Source organism: Mixophyes fleayi, chromosome 2, assembly GCF_038048845.1.
Source record: "Mixophyes fleayi isolate aMixFle1 chromosome 2, aMixFle1.hap1, whole genome shotgun sequence".
NCBI lineage: Eukaryota > Metazoa > Chordata > Amphibia > Anura > Limnodynastidae > Mixophyes > Mixophyes fleayi.
The window spans coordinates 331,800,730-331,825,729 of record NC_134403.1 but is presented as its reverse complement, the minus strand read 5'-3'; the positions used below and the strand labels follow the sequence as shown (position 1 = coordinate 331,825,729).

Sequence of the window (25,000 nt, the reverse complement as noted above, 5' to 3'; positions counted from 1 at the left end):
TTACCATTCAGTACCAGACATGCCTTCTCCTCATCTGTCTCTGACATACCCCCTTCCTCACCTGCATGTTATTTGTGTGTGCCCCACATACCCCCTTTTAACCTGCTTGTGCTCCACATATCTTCCCCTAACCTGCAGTCACAGTCTCATGTGTCTGGAGTAGTCATGTGACACAGTGATGTCATGGCAACATCAGAACCTCTTTAACAACATGGAACTGATTCAGTGATTGACAGCAGTGGAGGAAGCAGTTCCTGCACCTGAAATAAGTGGCAGAATAGTGTTCATTCATGTTCCCAAACCAGTCTAGCCCTATAGTCCTGCTGTGTACATTAGTAGATTGTTATAAATGGTGTGGGATCCATAATATTGTTACTATGTCTAAGGAGTTGGAGTGACAGGAAATTTCTAAGGGAATATAAATTGTATATTTCTGTCTGGAAATAGTCTAAGCTGCCTGAAAATACTTAATGACTTGATCAAGTAAGCATCATAACCCTTTAAAAAATTACCATTTAAAATAACATCCGTGGCTGATTTTACTATGACAGCCTCTTCATGAAACATTGCATCTTTTAGGGGAGGAAGCTCAGCAAAAGAATTTCAGGAATAGGACAGAGTGATCAACATTTGCATATAGTTAGTGAGAAGCAAAACAAAGAGCTTCTGTAAATACATGTCTGTAGAGAAGATGTGAGGAGCTGAGGAATTCCACTGCTAACACCCAGGAGAATCCTGTGATGCTGCTTAGCGTGAAAACTGCAATAATCTGATTGTGTCATCAGCCCAGCATCTGAGTTGGTTCGTCCTGAGAGGACGATTCCACTTGAGAAGCCTTTAGCAGAGGCTGGGGCAGGGCAGCAGCAGTCTGCAGCAAATCTACCAAAGAGATAGAGCTTCGCATAGGATCTTACACCACCCAACTCTACTCAGCTCTTGTGTCACTCGCTCACATCTCGTCTTTTTATAAGGAAGAGAAAAGGTTTGCTACTTTGTAAGAGATTCTTTCCTCATTGTCTCCATGGGATTTTAGCAGCTCTGAAAGACAAGTTTACCACTTTTTTTTTTAATACTGCAATAGGCAGTCTTGTGGAGAAGACTATCACTGTCATGGCCATTAACACAGATGCCCAGTATGAGAAGGCACTGGGGGGATCAGGTAACCCTTTACCTGCAGACGCTCATGAGACTGAGAAACTCCTCACTTCTGCTTCCGAGGTAAAAGAAGAGAATGGGATGAAGAAATCTTTCTCAGTGACCATGTCCAGCGACAAGTCCATAGGGGACTTAGACCAGAATGGCCACAGCCTGCCTTACAAGTCAGTGTCTGCAGGACATCTGGAATCAGCCCCTCTCTCCCCTTCCAGAGCCAGCCTTGCCAGGGCTTCCTCTACAGCTACCACCACCGCCCAGGAGCAGGGCAGGCCCACCGACTACCTGGTCCTGGCCATCTTCTCCTGCTTCTGCCCAGTCTGGCCAGTCAACATAGTCGCATTGGTCTTCTCCATCATGGTGAGTAGCGTCCGAGCTGGGAATTGCTGGTATCTTCACTTTGTGGCAGAGTGCAGTGGATTAACTCTTATACAGTTATGCTGGTCTCTTTAAAAGAATTATTTGTATGATACAAATTAGATAAAAAAAAAATATTGCATCTTGCTGCACAGTACAGCCCCACCTTGCAGTTAAAGGGTTAATTAAACATATGATTTTAACGCTCACAGGGCACATATTTTAATTACGAGTGCCAACACTTATGCATACATGACATATGTATATTGTGATTTAATAGATGCAGCTAAACTGCTGACATTCTCATACAATTTATAGTCGTGCTTTGCTGGTAAAGGTTGGGTTTAGCAGTATACCCCCTGTGCTTTGCCTGGGATCATGTGCGCTTACTGTACCACATTACAAACGCTATCTCTTAATGGGGTATGGCAAGATGTAGGCTCCTCCCTGCCGCTTCCCGCATCCAATATCATTTTGACCATCTCAGCAGTTGAATATTGAGCTTGTCCTATTAATCAGACTGAGGAACAGGGAGGGAGAGTCCTTGACAAGCATGGAGAGATTTATGTGTCATTGTTAGCAGCTTTCCACAATGTAACCCTCATGTCACATGGGCAAGAAGTTCGTTATAATGTCAGCATTGTACAACCACTGTTAATATTATACAGCTCTTTCAACTGCTTTCATCTCTAAGGAATAGAGTGATGACTGTGTTAGCCGGTGGGGATACACCCTCGGGGATACAGGGTACTGAAGACAAAGATGTGTCTACCACACTAATGAATATCACACGTAGCCTACGTACAGCAATGTCTATAGACAAATGCTGACATCACTAATAATGAAAGCACCTTAATACTGTATAATGGAATTGCACGTGTTATCCTTCAGTTAATGAGTAAGTTAGGACCCTGTGTGTGATGTGTAAATTGTTAATGATGATTATAAAATAAATATTATTCAGGTGATATTCAGAAATCACACATACATAAATGATTTGAGAGGTAATGCTGAGGTATTGTATTTTATTTGTTTCATTTGCAGATTTATTGTTAGTTTATTGACCTGTCTTTTGTCTAGAAATTGGAAGATGTAGATGGAAATAACCCCACTTAGAAAAAAATTGTATTTAACAGAATTCTGGGTTGTAGAATACATTGAGAGGTCACATACAATTGACTGTTTAACCAGTATAGAGTACAGCCCAGCGCCTGCAGGGCCTATAATGCCCTCATAAAACACTGCTATTGATTCTCAGATAGAGGTGGATCAATAGACAGCTCTGGGATTTACATCAGCCCTGCAGACTTGGTTGAGTTGCATTTTCACATCCATTCATTTGTATTCTAGCGGTGTAGAAAAAAAAAAAAAATTTTTGCATATGTCTCAAAACTTGATCTGATGCAGTGAAAGGAAAGTGTCATGTAGTGTACACACTGACAGCTGCTGCAGTATCTCACACACACACTCTCACTCTTATGTGTCTCCTGTCTGACCCTTTCTCTCTAGCCCTCCCTCATTCTCTCTAGAGAGAGACAAAAGCTACGATGGACAGATGACTAAAGTTAGGAGCTCTCCATGGTTCTACTTGATATAAGTCGTTTTCCTACTGAAACCTTGGCATTATTCCTTATTCTTGCCAGACTAGGCTGGTTTCAGTACTTTGCACACATTTGTCACACTTGTGTCGTATTTTTTGCACATAAATCACTTTGAATTAAATAGAATAACGCAGCACTAGTCGGCGCACCGTCACCCTAGTCTCACACAGGCTATGCATTCTGCACAAAACTGTGGAAGCATGCCAAGGAGCTGCTATTGTCTATGCTGCTGCCTGGCATTCGCCCATGATGCCCGCGGTAAAAGTGGCATACTTGGGTATTTTAAATATTCTACATACTTTTACTACAGAACTGCAAAGAACATAACTGATTGTATATATTTCAGCAGGAAAGTGGTTAGATCAGGGGCACCATCACTGATTATATTGTATCCAGTGTTGTTTTTACATTGGTATAGTTAGCCACATGAGCTGCATGTCCCTAATAGTGTATAACTAAGCACATATAAACTCAGTAAAAGGAGAATGCACTTCTGGAATAAGATGATGATCAAACCATCAGATTCAGCTGTTCATACAGGATAAGATCCTTCATATCACAGTAGAGATTGGCAGCCTTTAGTGAATGCAGTATATGCATGTTCATTACTAACTCCTACATTAAATAAGTACTAAGCCTCAATGCATTTTCTATATATAAAATGCTACTAACATTCTCATTTATTTTTTACAAACTATTTAAGAGCCTATTATAAGTGAAGTTATTTGAGATATGATTTTCATAGGGCAGACATTTTTCTATGCTAACCAGATTCAGTAACAGCATAGAATGGCATGGGGGCCAGCCTATCTAATCCTACACTTACCATTAGGACAAAATCTTACAGGGATATAGATAACAATATCAAATATCATGTTTCTTGTCAATGTGTGGTGCCTTTCATTCATTAATTCATTCATTCATATATATATACAAAACAAAAAGACAGTTGTCAGCGCTTATCCTTTACACTGCATATCATATCACCACATATGTGTGTGTCTAGCAAACTGAAAACATGAGGTATTAGTTCATATTTTGATCAAAACATATAAGCCTGCATCCCAACGTCAAGGGCACCTCATTATATGCAGGGCCTGACAACTGTCTTTTTGTTTTGTATACATATATGGGCATTTATATTGCCACGCAGCTGGTACCATATACAATATGGGATATACCAAGCGCAGGCTTATTGCCAAGCAGCTGGTACCATACATATATAATGTGGGATATACCTAGCGCGGGCTTGTTTTTTCTCTTTTTTTTCCCCTCTGGTTTTATTCATTCATATATATATCTGTCTCTGTGTGTGTGTGTGTGTGTGTGTGTCACATAAACACCTAAAGTGTCTTCTAATTTAATCCTCCTCCCTATTTCACACCATGGAATACTAGTGTGTAGCTACGTACACAAATAGATTCATATGAATTTGTGTTCCTCCCCATCAGAATAGCGTTCACCGATGATCCCTGTGGATACATTTGCATGAAGGGTCATTTATTAATCAGACAGCATTCTTGCATAGTGCATAAGTGCTGTACATATGTGTGCATACAATCATCCATTCCACCTTCCACTTTCTGAAACTCCGTGGAGACATTCTGCATGATCATTTGTGGGATTTCAGTCTCCTCTTTGCAGCATAAAATTCTGAGTTGTGCATTTGTGCTTAGTCTCAGGTGCACTACTGTGGCTGACTCCTTCCGTCAAAAGGAATCACACTTTGTTCCCCCCGCAGTGACCCAACATCTTGACACAGGTGGTGTCACACAATGGCTTTTTCTGCTGAGTTATTTACTGTAGTTCTATTTTTAAAATTTGCTATACTATTGAAATGAATGGGTTTTGCCGAGAGGCTGTCATACAAAGCAGATTTTCTGCTGTACCAGCTGCGGGGCTATGTGCTTTCTAGAAGTCTGTAATTTCTCCTACAACGGTCACAGGAAAGACTAAACTACTGGTGGAAATCTGCTTGGATGCTATGTCCAACTTTTCATGCAATATTTTTCAGCAATAGAAATGCTCTGAAATATTTAAGAGCTGCTTCCCTTAGCTGTTTTTCTGCTGAGTGATTAGGTCTTGCAGGACACCAGTCTGAGTCGTGCACTTATGTAAGGCTGGTGTCTCCTGAGCCCTTGGATTCCAGCTACAAAAGTGTTAGCAGTCAGTGCATTCAATCACTCTCCTGATGACAGGATAAAGTAAAAGGGAAACACTTCTCTCCTGAAAGATGAGAGTCATTAGGCTCGGAAAATGCTGCAAGCAGTGTCTTCTGGTGTCCCTGTAAATAATTGTAAGATAATTACCTAATCTAGGTGTGTTGGAAAATCTCATAATCTGGATAATCTGGATAGAATTTAAAATTATAGATCATCATCATCACCATTTATTTATATGGCGCCACTAATTCCGCAGCGCTGTACAGAGAACTCACTCACATCAGTCCCTGCCCCATTGGGGCTTACAGTCTAAATTCCCTAACATATACACACACAGACTAGGGTCAATTTGTTAGCAGCCAATTAACCTACCAGCATGTTTTTGGAGTGTGGTAGGAAACCGAAGCACCCAGAGGAAACCCACGCAAACACAGGGAGAACATACAAACTCCTACAGATAACGCCATGGTCGGGAATTGAACTCATGAAGAAATATTTTCTTAATACTAATGGTTAAAAACTAATATGATTATGACTATGTGTGCTCTTAAAAAGTACCATGAGAATGCTCACTGGAAGGGCTGCAGAGATGTCATACAATACACCGGTCTTACAGGACTTACCATAGTGTGGGTAGCAGAGGAGTCTTCTAAATATTAATTACAGCAAGAGTTGGTAAAACACAGATATAGTCACTCTGGGCTGTAGTGGACATTAAGGGGGGTATTCAATTGACGGCGTGATCGCCGAAAATCGAGCGCTCGAAAAATATTACCGTTAATACGGTAATTACTCGCTGAATTTCAGCTCGCAGCTCAAGGAGCTGCGAGCTGAAATCCAGCGAGTAAATTACCGTATTAACAGTTTTAGCGCACAGATTACCGTATTAACATTAATATTTTTAGAGCGCTCGATTTTCGGCGATCACGCCGTCAATTGAATACCCCCCTAAAGGTAATATGTATATTTATACAGTGTACCTAGACTACATTAAGCTGTGTTTTCATATAACATGCAGCATAAATTGTTTAATATGGAAATGGTTGTGTTTGTCAAACCGATTTTCCAACCTCCAGAATAGACTAGGATTCAGCAGTATCTATAGCTGTCCCTAATCATTGCCCATCTGATGATAAATGGACCCTTGTACCTCCAAAGAAAGAATAATTTCCCGGAATGATGTAAAGAGTCTCCCTCCCTGCCCTCACTTTCTATAGCGTACAGTTGTCATGTGTCATTTACATGTCTACGTGCATATTGACTCATATTGAGAGATGTAATGAACCATTTCAGCAAAACTCAGGGCTAGATTTACTAAGCTGCGGGTTTGAAAAAGTGGGGATGTTGCCTATAGCAACCAATCAGATTCTAGCTGTCATTTTGTAGAAGGTACTAAATAAATGAAAGCTAGAATCTGATTGGTTGCTATAGGCAACATCCCCACTTTTTCAATCCCGCAGTTTAGTAAATCTAGCCCTTACTCTTTATAGCAGAGAACAGGAGTTTTCAATACCCACCTATTACCGCTGTTTCAGTATCATGAGCAAGAGTGACTGAGAAGGCAACTGACTCAACTGTGTTAAAGTAGGAATATCCCTAATATCATCATCATTTATTTATATAGCGCCACTGATTCCGCAGTGCTGTACAGAGAACTAATTCACATCAGTCCCTGCCCCATTGAAGCTTACAGTCTAAATTCTCTAACATACACACACAGAGACAGAGAGAGAGACTAGGGTCAATTTTGATAGCAGCCAATTAACCTACTAGTATGTTTTTGGAGTGTGGGAGGAAACCGGAGCACCCAGAGGAAACCCACACGGGGAGAACATACAAACTCCACACAGATAAGACCATGGTCGGTAATTGAACTGATGACCCCAGTGCTGTGAGGCAGAACTGCTAGCCACTAAGCCACCGTGCTGCCAATATCCTCAGAGGACCCATTTGTCATAACCACTGATCTATGGTAGAGATATATACTTGCAATCTGCTTTCATTGTATTCCTATTATACATTAGTGCAGTTCACAGTCAATTTACCTGAGATTTCTACACTCTTTCTGTACTGAATATAATCTAACCTAAAAAAACTGAGACCGGTGTATGTGCCTTTGATGATAAAGGACATAATGCACAGGCTAGCTAGTAGGACATAACATAGTTGCAGGATATGGAGAAGAATGCAGGCAGTGAAGGGGTTGATATTACTTGCAAAGACAGCTTGTGTTCTTTGCAAATTAATGCAGTAGAAAAGTGCTGCTGTGTGCTGGCAGCCTTTCCTGTGTCTACAAGTAACTGGCAACAAACAATACATTCAGATTTAGAAGTCAGCTTATTTCAGTGTTCCACAACTAATTGTTATATTATTTGTGGCCAGGAACCTGCCAATACCGTCTCAATGAATTTGCTTATGCTGATGAATCCGAGATTAAATGTTTATTGGTGAACTGGATGGATGTGGGAACACTTAATCTGATTGGTTGCCATCGGTCACAGTACAATGCACCAGTTTAGGATAATGTCCCCCAATGCTTAACTTTGGATTTCTGTAAAGAAACTTTCTTATTTATTTACTAGAACAATGTTAAATTAAAAGAGGAAATTGTTTAATTTCTCACTTATTGCAATTAGTAACATTATATATAGTTAAAAGCATGTGATAATAAATGACAGGATTACTCTCGAGCCCACTGAAAGTAACATTTGGCCCTGGTGAGTCCACTTCTTGGGCTCCACAGGCTGAACACCCTCGGGCGGTATGACTGCAGAGACCACCCTATGAGGGGCGTGACCATTCACCCTTATAGGAAACCATTGGTCCCCAAAGCTTTAATGTGGCTCAGATGTTTAATAATAAGGAAGGTCCTGTCCCATGTACATTGTACCGCCCCATGCTCTCCCGCCAAGTGGTGTGAAACAAGTGGCATTATTACTGATCCAGAAAAATAGATTAACTTATCTGTGCATGATTAAAGAAATCCTGAAAACATGAACTGTTGCTAGCTCTTGAGGACTGTGTTTGAGCACCTCTGATAGGCCCATTTGAATACATGCGTCTAGTTCAGTGTTGGCTAATCTGTGACACTCCAGATGTTGTGAAACTACAAGCCCCAGCATGCTTTGCCAATATATAGCAACTTATTGCTGGAAGGGTATGCTGGGACTTGTAGTTTCACAACACCTGGAGTGTCACAGGTTAGCCAACACTGGTTTAGTTGATATCACATTCCGCCAAATATATCTGCACTATTGGATACACTGCTGCTGAACAGCTGAAGTTGGCCACACGTGGTGAGAGTGAGGCTAGTTGGCCTGTTATGCGGGCGCCAGGAGATTTCAATGTATGGCACAAGTTGCAATCTATTGTTCATCTAAATGATCACATTGTTGATGGAAACCGGGCACTGCTACTAGTATAAACAGGACAGGTACACGTGATTTTAATAGGGTAATAATACTATCCACTATCAGAAATAAAAAAACAAGGGCATTGTGATGGGAAAAAAATTTCAAGAAAATGTCCCAGAGACTATGATTGTCTGTAGAGAATAGGGACAGATGGCAAATAAGCATGTGTGATATACAGAAATCTCCGTGTACGTATTTACATGATGTCAGTAGACATAGGACATTTGCTAACAGCATGACAGCTGCTACATTTTTAATGTTATATATATTTGATGAAAATTGCTGGTTGGTTCATACATGTGGAATAAAAAAAGAGTACATTGTGGTCCTAAATACATTGGAATGAATCAATCGGTCTGATTCAGGTCCACTAAATGCATTTCCTAATTGGGCCTTATTCAGATAAAACTCTACAGACACAAAACATCTTTTGTAGAATCAGACCAATCACTGTGAAGCAAACAAAAATGAGCCAATCACAATGCAGCAGTAACCACCATGTGACTATAATCTTATACAAGCAGCAGGTAGCTAGTGTTACTCTCAGGGCTAGATTTACTAAGCTGCAGGTTTGAAAAAGTTGGGATGTTGCCTATAGCAACCAATCAGGTTCTAGCTTTAATTTATTTAGTACTTTCTACAAAATGACAGCTAGAATCTGATTGGTTGCTATAGGCAACATCCCCACTTTTTCAAGCCCGCAGCTTAGTAAATCTAGCCCTCAGTCTTTATGAACGGAGAAACATTTGTCAATGTCTTAAGTGAATATTAAGTCCTGCACATCTGTGCCTATTAAACATTTTCACTGATATACTAACATGCATTGCTGTCTATAATGCCTAGTCTGTATGCTGTCAGTTTAGACATCTTGCAAGATTTGTCCATAACAGATAACTTTGTAGGTGTAATTTATATTACACAGAGTTTAACAGTTCTTTAATAGCCTAGATTTGCCTTTATACTGAAATAATTACTGCAGTAGGTGTGGTAACAGATTATCAGGATACAGCTTCTTTATAAAGCCATGTAATTACTGGTCTCATAAATGAATGTTTTTCACAGACATAAATATTATAGAATACTATTTATCCTTATAGAGTAGGAAAATTGCTTATCTTATAAATGATAAAAGAAAATCACAGCAATAGGTGCGGTTCCAACTTTCTGTAAAATATGTTATAGAGCAAGAAAATTACCTGTCTTCTAAATATCCCTTTTTTACTAAAATGAATACTGCATCCAATGCGGTTATAGATAATCCATCATCTATCTTTTGGCAGCAGAAATTTTCTGTCCTTTTAACAAGTTTTAAAATTGTCTTTTCTCATGGTAAAATTATCAGATAAGTTTGACTTATTGTGACAGCAACATACTTTAAAAAAAAAAAAAAAGAGGTGAACTACAACCCTCTCTAATGCAGCATTCGTATGATGAACAGGAGAGGGATGATGATGATGATGGACAGATAGGTATTAATGGCAGATAAGAACAAACAATGCTAGTGATATGTCTTTCCTTTACACAGACGTTCAAAAGTTTATGTTCACTCCACAAATATAGCAGTGAGTGTAATTCACTTTTTCAGAATATAGTTTGTGATAACTGCCCCCACCCCATTGCCACTCTTATCTACATCTAGGGGTATATTTACTAAACTGCGGATTTGAAAAAGTAGAGATGTTGCCTATAGCAACGAATCAGATTCTAGCTGTCATTTATTTAGTACATTCTACAAAATGATTGCTAGAATCTAATTGGTTGCTATAGGCAACATCTCCACTTTTTCAAACCCGCAGTTTAGTAAATATACCTAATGTTTCAAACATAGTGGTCGAGTAGTGAAGTATTGGTTGACATGGTCGGAGATTTAGGAGGAGGCGGCATTAAAGAGTAAGTGAGGGTAAACAACTTGAACTGTATTATGGAGGGATTGGGGAGCCAATGGAGGGTTTTGCAGAAAGGCGTAGTGGAAGAGGAAATTTGGAAGAGGAAGATTAGTCAAGGTGCCGCTCTCAGCATTGGGTTCAGGGGGAACAGACATTTGTCAGATAAGCCAGAGAGGAGAAGATTGCAATAATCAAGGAAGGAGATGACAAGAGCATGGATGATGGTCTAGGTGGCAACCAGGGAGAGGAACGGGCAAATAATACATAGAAAAATGTATTTCTCTATTTCAGTGATAAGAGACGTGCAAATCACACTTGCTGCAAAATTTATTTGAGTTAAAATTTTCCATTCATATAAACACTGCAGCAAGTGTGATTTGCATTTATTTTAGTATAAACATTCTATTCAATATAATCAAATTTGACTTACAAACTAGATATTTAGTTAATAAAATGAATTGCTGAAGGGTAAATACATACAAATTGCACATTTAAACAGCAAAAGAATGTTGCCAAACACTTTCCTTAGCTCCCACTCACGTTAGTCACACCGGAGAAAGAAAGATGGCTCTGGTTATTACGGCACCTGACTGGACAGAACATAGAAAATAGTATTTTAACCAACAGATCAATTAATCAATTTCTAAATTTTGTGATCAAAAGGTCACAAATCTAATTTAGAAAGAGGTGATCAAATCTTTATAATATAGCAGACTGTCTGGCAGTGGGAACGACTACCAGTTGGCCTTGTCTCCAAGTGCAATATAAGCTATATCCAGATTTTTTTTCAGCCTATTAGTGGGCAAAAAATGTGCAAATGATGCAAATGATGGCTGTTATACTGGTTTCTAATTCCTCACATGGAGGATATATATGAAGCATCCAGTGTGCAGTGTAAAAGCAGCTCTGACAAATGCACACCTAGATATCCACGAGGCGCATGTGTATATGGATCAAGATGGCGATGTTTGGAGAGGGGGAGGAGTTTGTACAGTCAGATGGCATTACTGGTTCAGTACAGAGTGGGTACATTTTTAGGGCTGTTCCTTGCCATGCATTGGGGCGTATGACTATTAGTACTCTGCAAAAGGATTAGAGTTTTGCTCGAGCACAGAACTGGTGGTCTTCAGCCTCGCCCTGTAGCCCCATGGCGATCTCCAGCAGAGAAGCACTTTCTTCCGAGCAATATAATTACCAGTTTAACACGCACAGTAGCCACATGTAAAGACAGTCCACATGTCCTCTCACTGTATTGATTGCTTTACCCATAAGTGGTCTATTTATTTAACCTACTTTTCATGTCAATTCCCAGAAAACAGTTGTTTTCGGGGAATAGAAGCCAATTGAAGTATCATCATCATCTTCATCAACAGTTATTTTTATAGCACCACTAATTCTGCAGCGCTGTATAGAAAACTCATTCACATCAGTCCCTGCCCCAATGGAACTTACAGTCTAAATTCCCTAACATACACACACACAGACAGACAGAGAGAGAGAGACTATGGTCAATTTTTGATAGCAGCCAAGTGAGGCAGAAGTGCTAACCACTAGGCCACTGTGCTGCCCTATAAGTATGTGCCTAACCTATCAATAGTGCATTGCAGAAGATATCATAGATAATATAGATATCATAGATATCTGCTACTTTGCACTTTATTTCGTAATACATAACAGGCCCTATAGATTTCTATGAGGACTGCGATGTACTGCAATTTAACAATAAATGAAAATGCATTTACACATACGGTACTGTACGCCAGCTCAGGCTGCCATATATTACCGTTTTTGCTATTTTTCAGCACTGTCCAGCTCTGCTCCAAAGAGCAGAGCTTTACAGCGCATGTCCACTGTCACACACCGCACTCTACAACAGTGAAGTACAGGGATGTTTGTGCGCATGCTCCGTCTGAAAACTTTGGGCATGCGCACAAACATCCCTGTACTTCACTGTTGTAGAGTGCAGTGTGTGACAGTGGATGACTGTGGATCACACAGCAGCTTTGGGAACAAAGAGGCAGTGAAAAGGTACGTTTCTAACTTCACAGGAACAGCAGTTTATCGCGACTGCTGTTCCTGGTGAAGTTTTTAATAAATACACACAAACTTTCAATCCTTATCTTTGCAATAAGGATTGAAAGGGATTGTGTTAAAAATGTGGTGGTACATAAATACGCCCCATTATGAGGCTAAAAAATCCTTCAGGTGAAAAACAGAAAAGATTATTTAATTATAGTTTGCTCAAATGTTGCATAATGCGCTTCTGGAGATTTTTCCGTCTCTTTGCCCAGCTAGGGGCACCTATATGTTGCAGAGGGGTCTCCTGAGAATGGAGGGTAAGTGATCAATCTGATCTCCGCTGGGCATCATCCAGATGAACCGCTGCAACATCAAGGAATTTTCAGCTGCGCTTCTTAAAGTCAGTGACTTCCGATAATTTCTCAGATGAGAAAGTGACATCATGGAGAGGCACAAGTCATAGCTGGGGAAGAAACAGAATCTGTGGATGTGAGGATACCACCCTTAGCTGGGATGGCAGTTACCCTCTGTGGAATTCAACTCACTCGGGTAGACCAAAGTATATCCAAAAAGAAGGCTTAATTACTACAGCACAACTCCACAATACATTCACAAGATACAGGGTAATGGTAGCATGTATCCTCCAGCAGCCTCTGGCAGTCAGCACTCCAAAATAATAATCTTAGTCTCTGTCAGGATCTTATCCTCCCGCAGTATCACAACTACCATATAGTTAGACAGTTACCATGTCACCCAGCCTGGGTTACTGGCTCACACAGACCCTGTCCTGGTAGGGTTTCCACCAGCGGCACTATAATGACTGCCCAGAGTCCTTTTTGCTGACTTGGATCCTCCAAGCTAGATTAGCTCCCTTGGGATTCTGCTCTCCTTATATTCTTGGCTGTATACACAGGGAGTAGGGTCAAATGTCTCAATTCTCCCCCTTACAGCAGGGGTCTATCAGTGAACACTTTCACTGTTAAACATACAATCTCTGTTACCTTGATTATACAATGGAATGGCTTGACTCAATTAGCTATTTGGCTGGATGCACTAAACAAAGGGTTACAATATAACATCAAGGAATGACACTTCTCACTTGCGTGAAACAACAAGACATTTGACACATTGTATCGGCAACATTACACACTCTGAGTCTATGATACATTTCGATACAAAAACATGTATATTAATACATATTAATAAATTTCCCAATGCTATTTCAGACAGTATATTACTGTGGAGACACATTGCATATCATCTAGAAGTTCTAACCTAATTACCTCTCAGATTACCTGTTGACCTAGCTAATTAACATGGGCTGCCAGATAGCTATGTCAAGTTATTCAGACATTGTTCTGATTGCAAAGCAGGTCTATGCCACACCTCATAACAATAGGCATTTGAGACAAATGGTAATTACTTTATCTAACACAAGCAAAATGACTTCTTCTGTCCTATTATTTTCACACAATATGGCAATATTCTTTCTATTTCTAACACATACAATATTGCAGGTAATAGCAAGGGCAAAATGTATCTAATAGCATGAAATAATAATACACATAATACACCGATGCCCTCGTGTATATACTTAGACTGGGCCAAGGATTAAAAAGTACATTAAACTGCGAGAAACGGGTGATGAATAAAAAGTTCTCAGTCCAGTAGCACCCTGTTTCCTGACCGTGGATAATCTGGAATTTTAGATTAGTATGCTCATTGGTCATTTCATTGAGCGCAATATGGGTCTAAATAACACAGAATATAATCAATTTCTTAACAGTTATTTTTAATGGTCTAAAAAAAACATTTTACTGAACACATAGAGCGAAAAGAACGTCATAAGGGAATTCCTCTACATTGTCTAATAGCTATGTTCTTTTGAGGAAGAGACTAATTTAAAGACCATTCTATCTTCCCACATAAGTAGTTTGGATAGTAGTGTAAAGGAAGCCTTCAACCAAACATGACATGTTCCTTGGACTGGAATGAGGATTTGTTGGGTTGTATGTAAATTTGTAATTTGCAAAACTTTAGGACACACAATTCATAGTTCATATGACCACTACAACTCTTCATGGAAGTACTAAACAATCTCACCCATATGCATTTAGTATTTAATTACTGACATTAATAATTAAAGATAAAAAAGAAAGCACAAAGTGCAAGTAAAGTCATGTCTTAAAATCTACCAAGTCATAAGATTATGTTGTATATACGTAAACAGTTGCTTAGAGGTGAGGCTCGCTAGCAAATACAAAGATTATGACTTATGTCGTCCTAAACTAACATTCCTAAACTAATATTCATTAAATGAATGAAGGACACTTTCATACACATTCCACAATTGTCTAAATAACCAAAAATTAAACTGATTTAAAAAGAACCCAAAACATTAGAAAGATTAAAATTGGTGATAAAAGTGGGAAAAGCAACAGAAGATACTGATAATACATGGTATTGCATGGCCACATCCAACAATGAAAATAGAACATTATACATGTGTTAATTTTGCCCCTTAATAAATAATGATTGCCCCCATAATGTATATGTCAATGGTGCTTCCTCTTGTGTTCTGAATGGCCAGATAGCTCCCCCAGCAGCAGTTTGAGCAATCTCGCCTCTCACAAACACCTCTTTTGTTTTCGCTGTTTGGATCGCGGTTTTGCTGCAGTTTTGCAAACCCCAGCTTATTAAAGCCGGCTGTTGACTCATCAAACCGCCCTTTAGTAAATCTAGTCCCGAATGATGAAAGTTCCATAAATAGAACTGTGACTTTTGCTTCAGTCTGTTTGCATAGTCAGCTGCAGACAAATCATAATGCTGTTGTATGTAAAGTATATGAACACTGGGCACTATCTAGCACTTACAGAAGGGCACTGACCACTTGAGAATTTTGGAATGAGCAAGAGCAGTTATCATATTGATCAATGATCCCTCATATAAATGTGTTCTTACAAGATGAATTAAGGAGCGCTGACCACAGTTAATCCTCAAGCTGTCACATTATGATATAAGCATAGACTCAAGATGTCAATATTTTTTTCCTACTTTCCTACACTAGGACTGAATGATTTACATTTATGTTTAAATTCACCTGTAAATTGTACCTTCAACAAACTGTGCACCCTATACATTTTGTAAATGCTGATTACTAGTTTACTACCCACCTTATATTACTCTAATCCTACTGAACTAAGGATTTAGTTGTGCAAGTGCTGACCACCATAAGAACGAAACTACCGTCCCTCACACACCAAACACCCACTTACCAGACCCTCACACACTTGACTGTTACAAAAATAAAATAAAAAAAAGATGCACTGATGTTTAATGCAGAACGCTGTCCAGATTCTACTGCTGCCCAGGGGCAAACGCAGGATTTCTACAGGGGAGGTATGCAAGTGTTAGATTTCGGAACAAAAAACTTGACACAATAAGACTACAACAGACAATGTTTTGTGATGATTTGAGTCCTTGTCTATGTATTATGCATTATGCAAATGTTAGAAGTAATGGGCATCCTCTTTCCTTTATTGGTCCAAATGTCAAGGACAAATAATCCGAATAGACAGCCCTAACATGTCCCTTCATCAGACTGCTTCCCTTCATCAGACTGCTCCCCTTTATCACATTGCTCCCCCTTCATCACACTGCTTCCCCTTCATCAAACTGCTCCCCCTGCAGCACACTGCTGCCCCTTAAGTCTGATTCAAATCAGAACGCAACTTGCATGTAAATTGTAGATTAGAAAAGAGCAGGAAACTTGAGCGTAAATTCGACAGTATTGGAATCCAAGAGGATTTTAAGATGCATTTTGATGTGAATCTGGTATGCTCTGCTAAACAATACTTGCTGTCAAAAGGTCACAGCAGAACGCATACAAAAAAACAATTATGTTATAAAATAAGTGAACAACTCTAAAACAGTATAATCTTTAATTAAAATATGGTTGGTTTTTATTTATTTTTTAAAAATGGATTTTGGATTTTTTTTTTTACATTAAATACATAAATCAAGATGTCATATTGTGTACTGTACATACGATGCTTTTTATGGTCTACCTTACTTGCATACACATGTTCTGTACTTGTGAGTGGCATGCATGCGTGTACTCTCAAAGACTATGCCGTGCCAGTCATCACGATCAGTCGGCACTTACACCTGCCCTGCAGCTGGTGTACATGATATGACTGAAGACCAGCAACAAGCATACTGATGAGAAACCCAGGACTTGAATCAGCCGCATCTGTGCCAGTATCTCTTTACTGTACATTGCCTATGTCCGCTCTTTACCACCCCAGTTCCAAGTCGTAGGCAGTAGCAAGTGCCATTTGCGTACGGACATGAATTGCATGCTATTACGTTCATTGGCAGAGCTATTTCACACAAGATACAACACACAAAAGGACTTAAGTTACAACATGAATCACACCCCATGTCTTTTTATAGCCTTGTTGCTATATTTTATTAAATTATTTTCAATACCATTTGTCCAGTCTAAATATTTTAAATTGGATTAACTGTGTCATGTAAGAACATAAAAAGTGATATTTTATTAACCCTTTGACTTTGATAATGAAGCAGTGGTACTTCCATGCCTGAAGGCACCTTCATTACTACTTGCTACGAATGCTTCTTCTGCCATTATCATTCTGACAACTGGGTGGCGCTATGTTATCTATGGTTTTATCTATAGTGATATTTAAATGTTTCGAATTACTTTAATATGTTGGTTTGTATAATCCACCATGCAAGTTTTATCACATATACTGCTTCACGTTCTTGGATTCCATCCTTACTTACTGCTAATGCCCTTGGGTAAAACACAGCTCAGCTCTGCTATGTGCAGTGGGTACAAGTTTGTGTTCGGCCAACAATCTCAGAAACGTCTGTGTAGAAGATATAAAGGCCGAAACAAAGGGAAGCAAGTAAGATAAACATTGCAGTTAGTAAAAGTTGCAACATGGCGCTTACAAAACAATAAACTAAAGACAGCTGAGGCTGAAAAGTGAAAATATAACTCAAATTATAAATAGGATTTAGCTTGTCTTTATGTAATTTCAGATGTAATAATAGAAGTTTCTCTTACGTTTTGTTTCCACATAATTAGTCCCGGAACAGCTTGCAGCAGGGAGACATGGATGGAGCCCGGAGATTAGGACGCTTGGCCAGGCTATTGAGTGTCGTTTCCATATTGCTGGGGATTGTCATCATCGTTCTCTGTGTCCTCAGTCTCACAGGTAAGTCAATTTAGAAATCTGTCAGGGAAAACAAACCGGTCACAAGTTTATTATGTTAATGCAGAGAGTGAATTCTGGTGTTTCATATAAGTAGGCACAAGGGGCAGCATCAGTTAGTGGTACTTGTGTGCCAGGGTCATCGTCAGAATGTCAGTCACTTCTGGGTTGGTAATCTTGTTAAATTACATACTAAAATAAGGATTCAAAATATTGCAAGAAAACGCCCTTTTCTGCTACCAAAACGTATTCACTTTCCCGCCTTGACTACTGCAACCTCCTTCTAGATAGCACTCCCCTCACTCATCTATACCCGCTTCAGTACGACTGATCTTCCTCTCTCACCGCTCCACAGCTGCTGCACCACTCTGCAAATCCTTACACTGGCTCCCTGTGTCCTCAAGGACCCAATTTCATTTATTCACTCATACCTACAATGCTCCCAACAACTCCATCTCTTAATACATCTCAAATCTCATATCAAAATACTCTCCTGCTCCCCCTCCTAAATCTGACTCTGACTTCATCATGTCTCTGGTAACCACCTCTCACTTACAAGACTTTTCATGTGCCACCAGGGCCGGATTAAGGAAATGGAGGCCCCTGGGCTATGGGGGCCTCCATTCCCCCGTGAGGGCCCCCCCCATGATCCGAGCTGCCCGCCCCGCCCCCCTGGCACTTACCTCCTTCTCTGGCGCGAGATCTCCTCAGTAAGGAGACTACAGCGCGCTGGAGAAGGACCGCAGTGAAAGTGCTCAGCAGCACTGATCGCGCCGGGGGCCCCCTCGCCCCTGACCGTTCAATACTGCTGCTGAGCACTTTCAAGGGCCCCCTGCATGTCATAGGCCCCTGGGCTGTAGCCGAGTTAGCCCTGTGTGCCACTACCCACTGATGGAATTCCTCACCACGCTCAATCAGACGATCCCACAGCCGTCAAATATGTAAAAGCTCTCTGAAAATCCTTCTCTTTATTACAGCTTATCCTACTCCCACCTGTATTACTCACCACACTAAATATAATAATAATAATGATAATAATGATAATAATAATAATAATAATAATAATAATAATAATAATAATAAAGAAGAAGAAGAAGATGAATACTCAAATGTCAGTTATCATTATCAACTTGATAATGAGGACCGGCGTTTTAACGCATACATTAAAAATAAATAATTAACCAAAAGAAGAGAGCGCTCAAACAGTGATCTAAGCACCAGCTCTTATAGCTTGGCATGGTTGTCACTAATGCAGGGAGACAAACAACGTGGGCTTCCCCCCGACAAGAAGCACCAGACTATGACAGGCTGGGCTGGTCACACTATAACGGGGAATCCGCAACGTAGGGTATCCTGTCCTAGTGAGACACAGTCCATGCTGTTCAGCACAGGCTGAATTACCTAGTGGTTTCAGGCCTGCAAACATGCTGGAGCCCCCCCTTAGCAAAATATAAATAAAGTGTTAAAGTAAGAAAATAGCACTTTTATATGTATCCCTACTGGTCTCATCGAGCCCTGGCAGCCATAAACTGCTTAGGTATGCTGACGCTTTTAGAGCTACCGGTGCCCATGGCTGCGTGGGCATACTGGTGCTTGCAGATCAGTGTGGTTCACATATTATCCTTCTTATGTACTTTCAACTGCAGCTTATGTGGACATATAGAGTATTTCGTTTTGCACCATTATGCCTGTTTTACCACCTTGCACAAAAGTAAATATGTTAGATCCTGCCCACTGCTACTGTAGGACACCCCATTAAATTAATCTCTTCTCCTGAAATACTGCTCATTCCAGCCTCATTCATGTCTTGAGAAGCAATAAAAGTAACCGGACTTCATTCCATGTGTCACATTTCTACTTTTTAATATTTTTACTACATCTGTAGAATTGCATCTATAGATGAGCTGTGCATTCCACTGAGAGAATGGACCCACACCCATTAACCCACAAGACATGTACCAATCAAATACTTTTGTAGGCAGACAGAGGCTCTGTGGCCACTCACTAAACCAGTAATGCAAATTCTCCACCCCTTGAAACGCATTTATATAGTGTGCCACGGAAAAACGGTATCTCACTTTTGCAAGTGGGTGCAAATAGGTGACGTTCCTGTGCCTAGCCCACATTCACCGAGGAATGCCCTGATCTGTTCCCTGCTTCTCCTACCAGAAGGAGGAATATTCTGCCATCTTGATGTGCTATGCCAAGCACTCATATAAAGAAGCACAAAATAAATATAATAAATATAGTAAATGTAACAACACCAGTGTAAAATTGTTGTGAGCATGCATTTGTTTCTTAAATGTTTCTTTATGTGGGGTGTAGAACAGTTGGAATGTAGGACCTTGACCTGTTCTGATTATATATATCCTTAAAATTTTTATAGAGTTCTTCTTTATAATAATAGAAATTTCTGTGGGTACGAATTAAGAAACTATGGGTTATGGGTTGAAAAATTGGAGATGTTGCCTATAGCAACCAATCAGATTCCAGCTATCATTTATTTAGTACATTCTACAAAATGACAGCTGGAATCTGATAGGTTGCTATAGGCAACATCTCCACTTTTTCCAACCTGCAGTTTAGTAAATATATCCCTATGTTTTGAAAACAAAGGTCAAGGATAAGGTGATCAGACCCACTTCCACTAAAGCTGTTTATTGAATCAAATGTTGTTGAGATGTACTGAATCCAATATAAACTATTCCAATTGCTCTGGAGTGAAAGTAAATTATGAACTAGCTTTATGATTAGTATGGTCATTGCTATGCTCTGATTACTGTTGCTTTTATCCTTTGTAGTTTTCCACTAAGGTACGCAGATGATCTGGAGGGCAGTGGGAGATCTGGAAGCGGCCTGCCTTTCCTTCACACTTTTTATCCTCCTCACTGCAAGAGAACCTTCCACTTTGGAGGCTGGCTGGAGGAAGGAGCAGGCCCCGTTGTTCCCAAGGTCCAAGGGATTGCATGCAGCACTTAAAACGCCCTTGGGAATTGAGAGAGATGCAGGAGTACAGCACACAAGGAGAGGGACTTGCAAAACGGGATACAGAGAGATGCCTTAAGAAACAGAAAAACCTATAGATGGACAATGTGTGGAGGGCATCTGGGGACTGGCATTCAGGTGATGGCACAAATCCTTTTTTTATTTCCAGCTTTTGTATCAAAGGAATGAAAGCTATTGTCTGTATTAAATAATAAAGCTATAAACTGCCATATATAGGGTAGAAATTAGGAAAAATCTTCACGCCGCACCGTGCGGTGTGACCTCCCCCTGTTTTGGATGATGCTGCTTCCTCGCTGACAAAATGGAACAAGACTTTTAATCTCTTTTTTAGTATTTTTGATGGGTTATTTAAAAAATACAACAAACACTGAAACAGAAAAAAAAAACTGTTGAACCATATGCATGGTAGCTTGTCCTTGCCGCTAAAAGCACCTCATCTCCTATCTGCTTCAGGCTGGTGCTGAAATATACGTATGAATCAGGAGGTTACTGACAGAGGTTTGCGTCTCCAAAGAGAACACTGAGTTCTCACTAAGATACAGCCCAGGTATATATAGGACATATATAGTTTTGACATATGTTCGGGCTTTAAAAGTCCAAGCAGACACATAGGTCAATCACATAAGACACATTTCACGAGAACAGAACATATAAGGATATTATTTTTGAAAGGGTCATAATTTATTTTGTTTTTCCATCGTGAGGTGTTCAAGATTTTTTTTGTGCAGCTCATTAGAACACACACCAAGGGGTAAATGTATCAAACTGAGAGTTTTCCTGCGGGTTTGAAAAATCAATCAGATTCTAGCTACCATTTATTTAGTACATTCTACAAAATGACAGCTAGAATCTGATTGGTTGCTATAGGCAACATCTCCACTTTTCAAACCCGCTGGAAAACTCTCAGCTTGATACATTTACTCCCAGGGGTGGAAGTGGGTTGGTATAGGGTGGTAATGCACATATATTCAACAAAAATAAAACAGTTTGTCTGGTTTGAGGGAGAGTGTTGGAGAACAAAAAGACATTTAAGCCCTACCTTATAATTCACTGGGTACGTGGATATGTTGTGCTTTTTTATATGTGTCTTAACTAAGTGTGTATTTCATTACTGCACTAGAAGGCGACTTTTCTTCTTTATCACTTTTTTCTCACTTTAAATTTGCCGGTTATATATGAGAGTTTAATAATGAAATTCAACTTTCAGCTCTGGTATTCAGATGCATGTTTTACCAAAAATGTCTATTATATTCATCTGCTCTGTCTCACTCTGGATGTACAGTATGTTAAATAAGCCACATCTAGCTGTGTCCATCTACATATGTCCACTCTAATATGACACACTTGCACTGTGCTCTATGAGAAAGGTAAGGCAGATGCCCGATCACTAGTTGCTGCAGATATTTGCTGAGAACAAACTTACAAACCATGTATCCCCTTACATACATGCGATTACACAAACTATACTCAAGCACTTGGCCATGTTCACAATTCCAAGGTGTCAGTGGTTATAATATCCTGACATATAGAGGAGCGCAGTGGCGGATTTGTTTCTTCTTTCTAGCGGTGATGTTTATGTGTACGGTTACCATTACCCAATTATATTGGTAAATCAACTTTTCCTGTGTAATTCTTTTTTTAATGGCTCATTGGGGGCAGATTCAGTTCAGTGTAATATGCCGCCCTGGACATCGCCTATTGCTGCCTATTACGATAAGATATGTCCGCCCATTTCGCTGCGCACCTCTATGGGGAGCGAGGAAACATGAGCCGTGATATCAGCCTGAACATCACCTAGATGTGTCTCTGTGACACATGGGAGTATATTTACTAATCTGCGGTTCCGACAAACTGACGGCTGTTGGCACTTTCCTGTCATTTTTTTTAAAACGCCGATCTCATTACAGAGAAAACCTATAGGAAAGTACTGAGAGACGGTGGTTCGTCAGACCCGCAGTTTAGTAAATGTACCCCATACCCCATAGAGTTGAATTAAATCTCTCCCATAAAGTGACACTAAATAATGACAAACAAGAAAATATTCCAAAAAATTGTTTAATTACCTATATTAATAATGCAGCTTTTACAAATATTCAGTTATGAAGCTGCCATTGTAGATATTGTGAGGTGGAACCATTTTCAATGAAATAGCCTTCCCCTAATTTGCAGATTCAGTTTTTAAAAAAAATACATTTAACCAGAAAATAAATAAAATAGGCTATATATTTTATATTAGCAAGAGGAAAACACCGCCCTTAAGGACAGGTCCTTCTAAGCTTTGCCATGCACAACAATTGTTTAGTTCCTTCTCCTTTATTAGATGTCATTGTGAATTAAATCAGGGCGGTAATGATCACTTAGACAGATACACATTTAATCACATTTAATCACAATTGTTGGGTTAAGCTTCACTCTGTATAAAAAAAATACAGGATACATAATTTATAATAAAATATTTTTTACTGAAGAACCACTTAGAAAATATACAACCTGGATAAAGTTAGCACCATGAGTGAAATATTTATACCAAACAGCTTAATGTGTTTTCCTAGTTTACCCACAATGCAACTAGGGCTGAGTAACTCTGGCTTCAACATTTCTGACTTTGTCAATTTTGCGATATACAGTTAGCATTCTTCTTAAATCAAGTTCAACATGGAAATACAAAATAATTTTGCAGGTATATAAAATGGAATTTGCTATAACATCTATGATGGATTATAACACTTCTTAGGGACTCAAGCAGAGTTGATGGATAGTATTTTGTATATCATGTATTCATTGTTCTCTTATATACCGTGAGGCAAGGTGCCAAAGATTGCCAAACAACCACGATTCATGACCTGCACCACTAGTGACTTTCATGCTTCTCAACTTTATGGCATTTAAAATTACAGATAATCCCCTGCAAAATAATTGGTAATATGAAGTGTAGTTCTATATTGTATTATTAATCTGTGGCTACTCTACAACCCTCACAATTGTCTTGTAATTGAATAGTAGGCAACCTTCAACTCATAAGGTAGAGCTAATATATAAGTCGCAACATCCTTGGCCTTCTACTGGATCATGGGTGGTGAGATTTACAAGGTCAGCAACCAGGGCGGGTTACAATAGGAGTATTTGGGGCAGTAGCTTGCAAGTCATCCCTAAATTTCCCCCATTCAATATTGATGGTGAAATTATGAGCTTTACAAGCTAAACTGATTTTGGGATTAGAGTCTTATACATCCCATGTAGGGGTTCTGCATTTCAATGCACTTTTTGCAAAATAATTGTAGGATTAGGCCTACTGTAACTTTGGGGTATTGGGCTTGTTGTTTGCTTTAATAAAAAATGTCAACTCGAAAAAGGTCTGGGGTGCATATTAAAGAATTCTTAGTGCTTCAGAGTGAGGACCAATATCCTCAGCACCACCCACAGCCATTGGTCGTCTTTATCCGCCACTGGTAGCTGAAAGGCTGAAGGTTGCCTACCTCTGCTGTAGTCTCTGTCGAAGCAGTCATTTACCTTGTCATGTCCATGTTGATGTAATACTTTGAAAATTAATTTAATTGTACAATGTTTTTTGTTGTATCATTACTCTGTATAATATATGTTACACTGATCATTGGGAATTTACTTTATGGATTAGCAGGGACACAGAGAGTACAATATACAGATAAGTCACCCCCAGTTATTAGAGGACTTTCAATGGAATGTGGCACACAATAACTCCTATGATTTCTCTCATTAAGAAGATGGTCTTTGCCATTCAGAAGAGACATATAATGAAGACACAGCAGGAATGTCTGCCAAAACGAGGTGCAATGCAGGCAGGGCAGGGTGCCATGATACAAGAAGCTACATGGCTGTGGTCCAACCCTTGCTAAGCAGTGGCATGGCCATTAAACACTTGCATTACACCCTACGATTCTCCTGTCGCATATGCAGCTGACTTCCCTCTGGACATTGAGATCCTTCCTAGAGTCTTATAACACTCAATCAACAAACCGTAGCATGCAGAAATCCCACACTGACTCCCAATTGCCAAACACAAGGGCATGTTACTAGGATTATATATATACATATGGAAATTTAGGGGAGGAGGTGAGGGATTGAATGCATTCCATTTTGTATTTTTTGGCATGAAAGAAATAAAGTTTGACAATGCATGGGCAA

General features: G+C 39.6%; 1 protein-coding gene across 1 annotated transcript; it reads left to right on the top strand.

Moving 5' to 3' along the window:
• Positions 1 to 665: 665 nt before the first annotated feature.
• On the top strand, positions 666 to 25,000 carry TRARG1 (trafficking regulator of GLUT4 (SLC2A4) 1). The gene is made up of 3 exons (XM_075196897.1): positions 666 to 1,512; positions 17,707 to 17,836; positions 20,635 to 25,000. Exons 1-3 carry the CDS (start codon positions 1,111 to 1,113, stop codon positions 20,643 to 20,645), a joined length of 543 nt encoding a protein of 180 aa, XP_075052998.1. The 5' UTR covers positions 666 to 1,110; the 3' UTR covers positions 20,646 to 25,000.

Coding starts and splice junctions, on each gene's coding strand:
- TRARG1 (XM_075196897.1), top strand. CDS start 1,111: ATGGCCATTAACACAGATGCCCAGTATGAGAAGGCACTGGGGGGATCA. Junction 1,513..17,706: donor CATTGGTCTTCTCCATCATG/GTGAGTAGCGTC, acceptor CCACATAATTAG/TCCCGGAACAGCTTGCAGCA.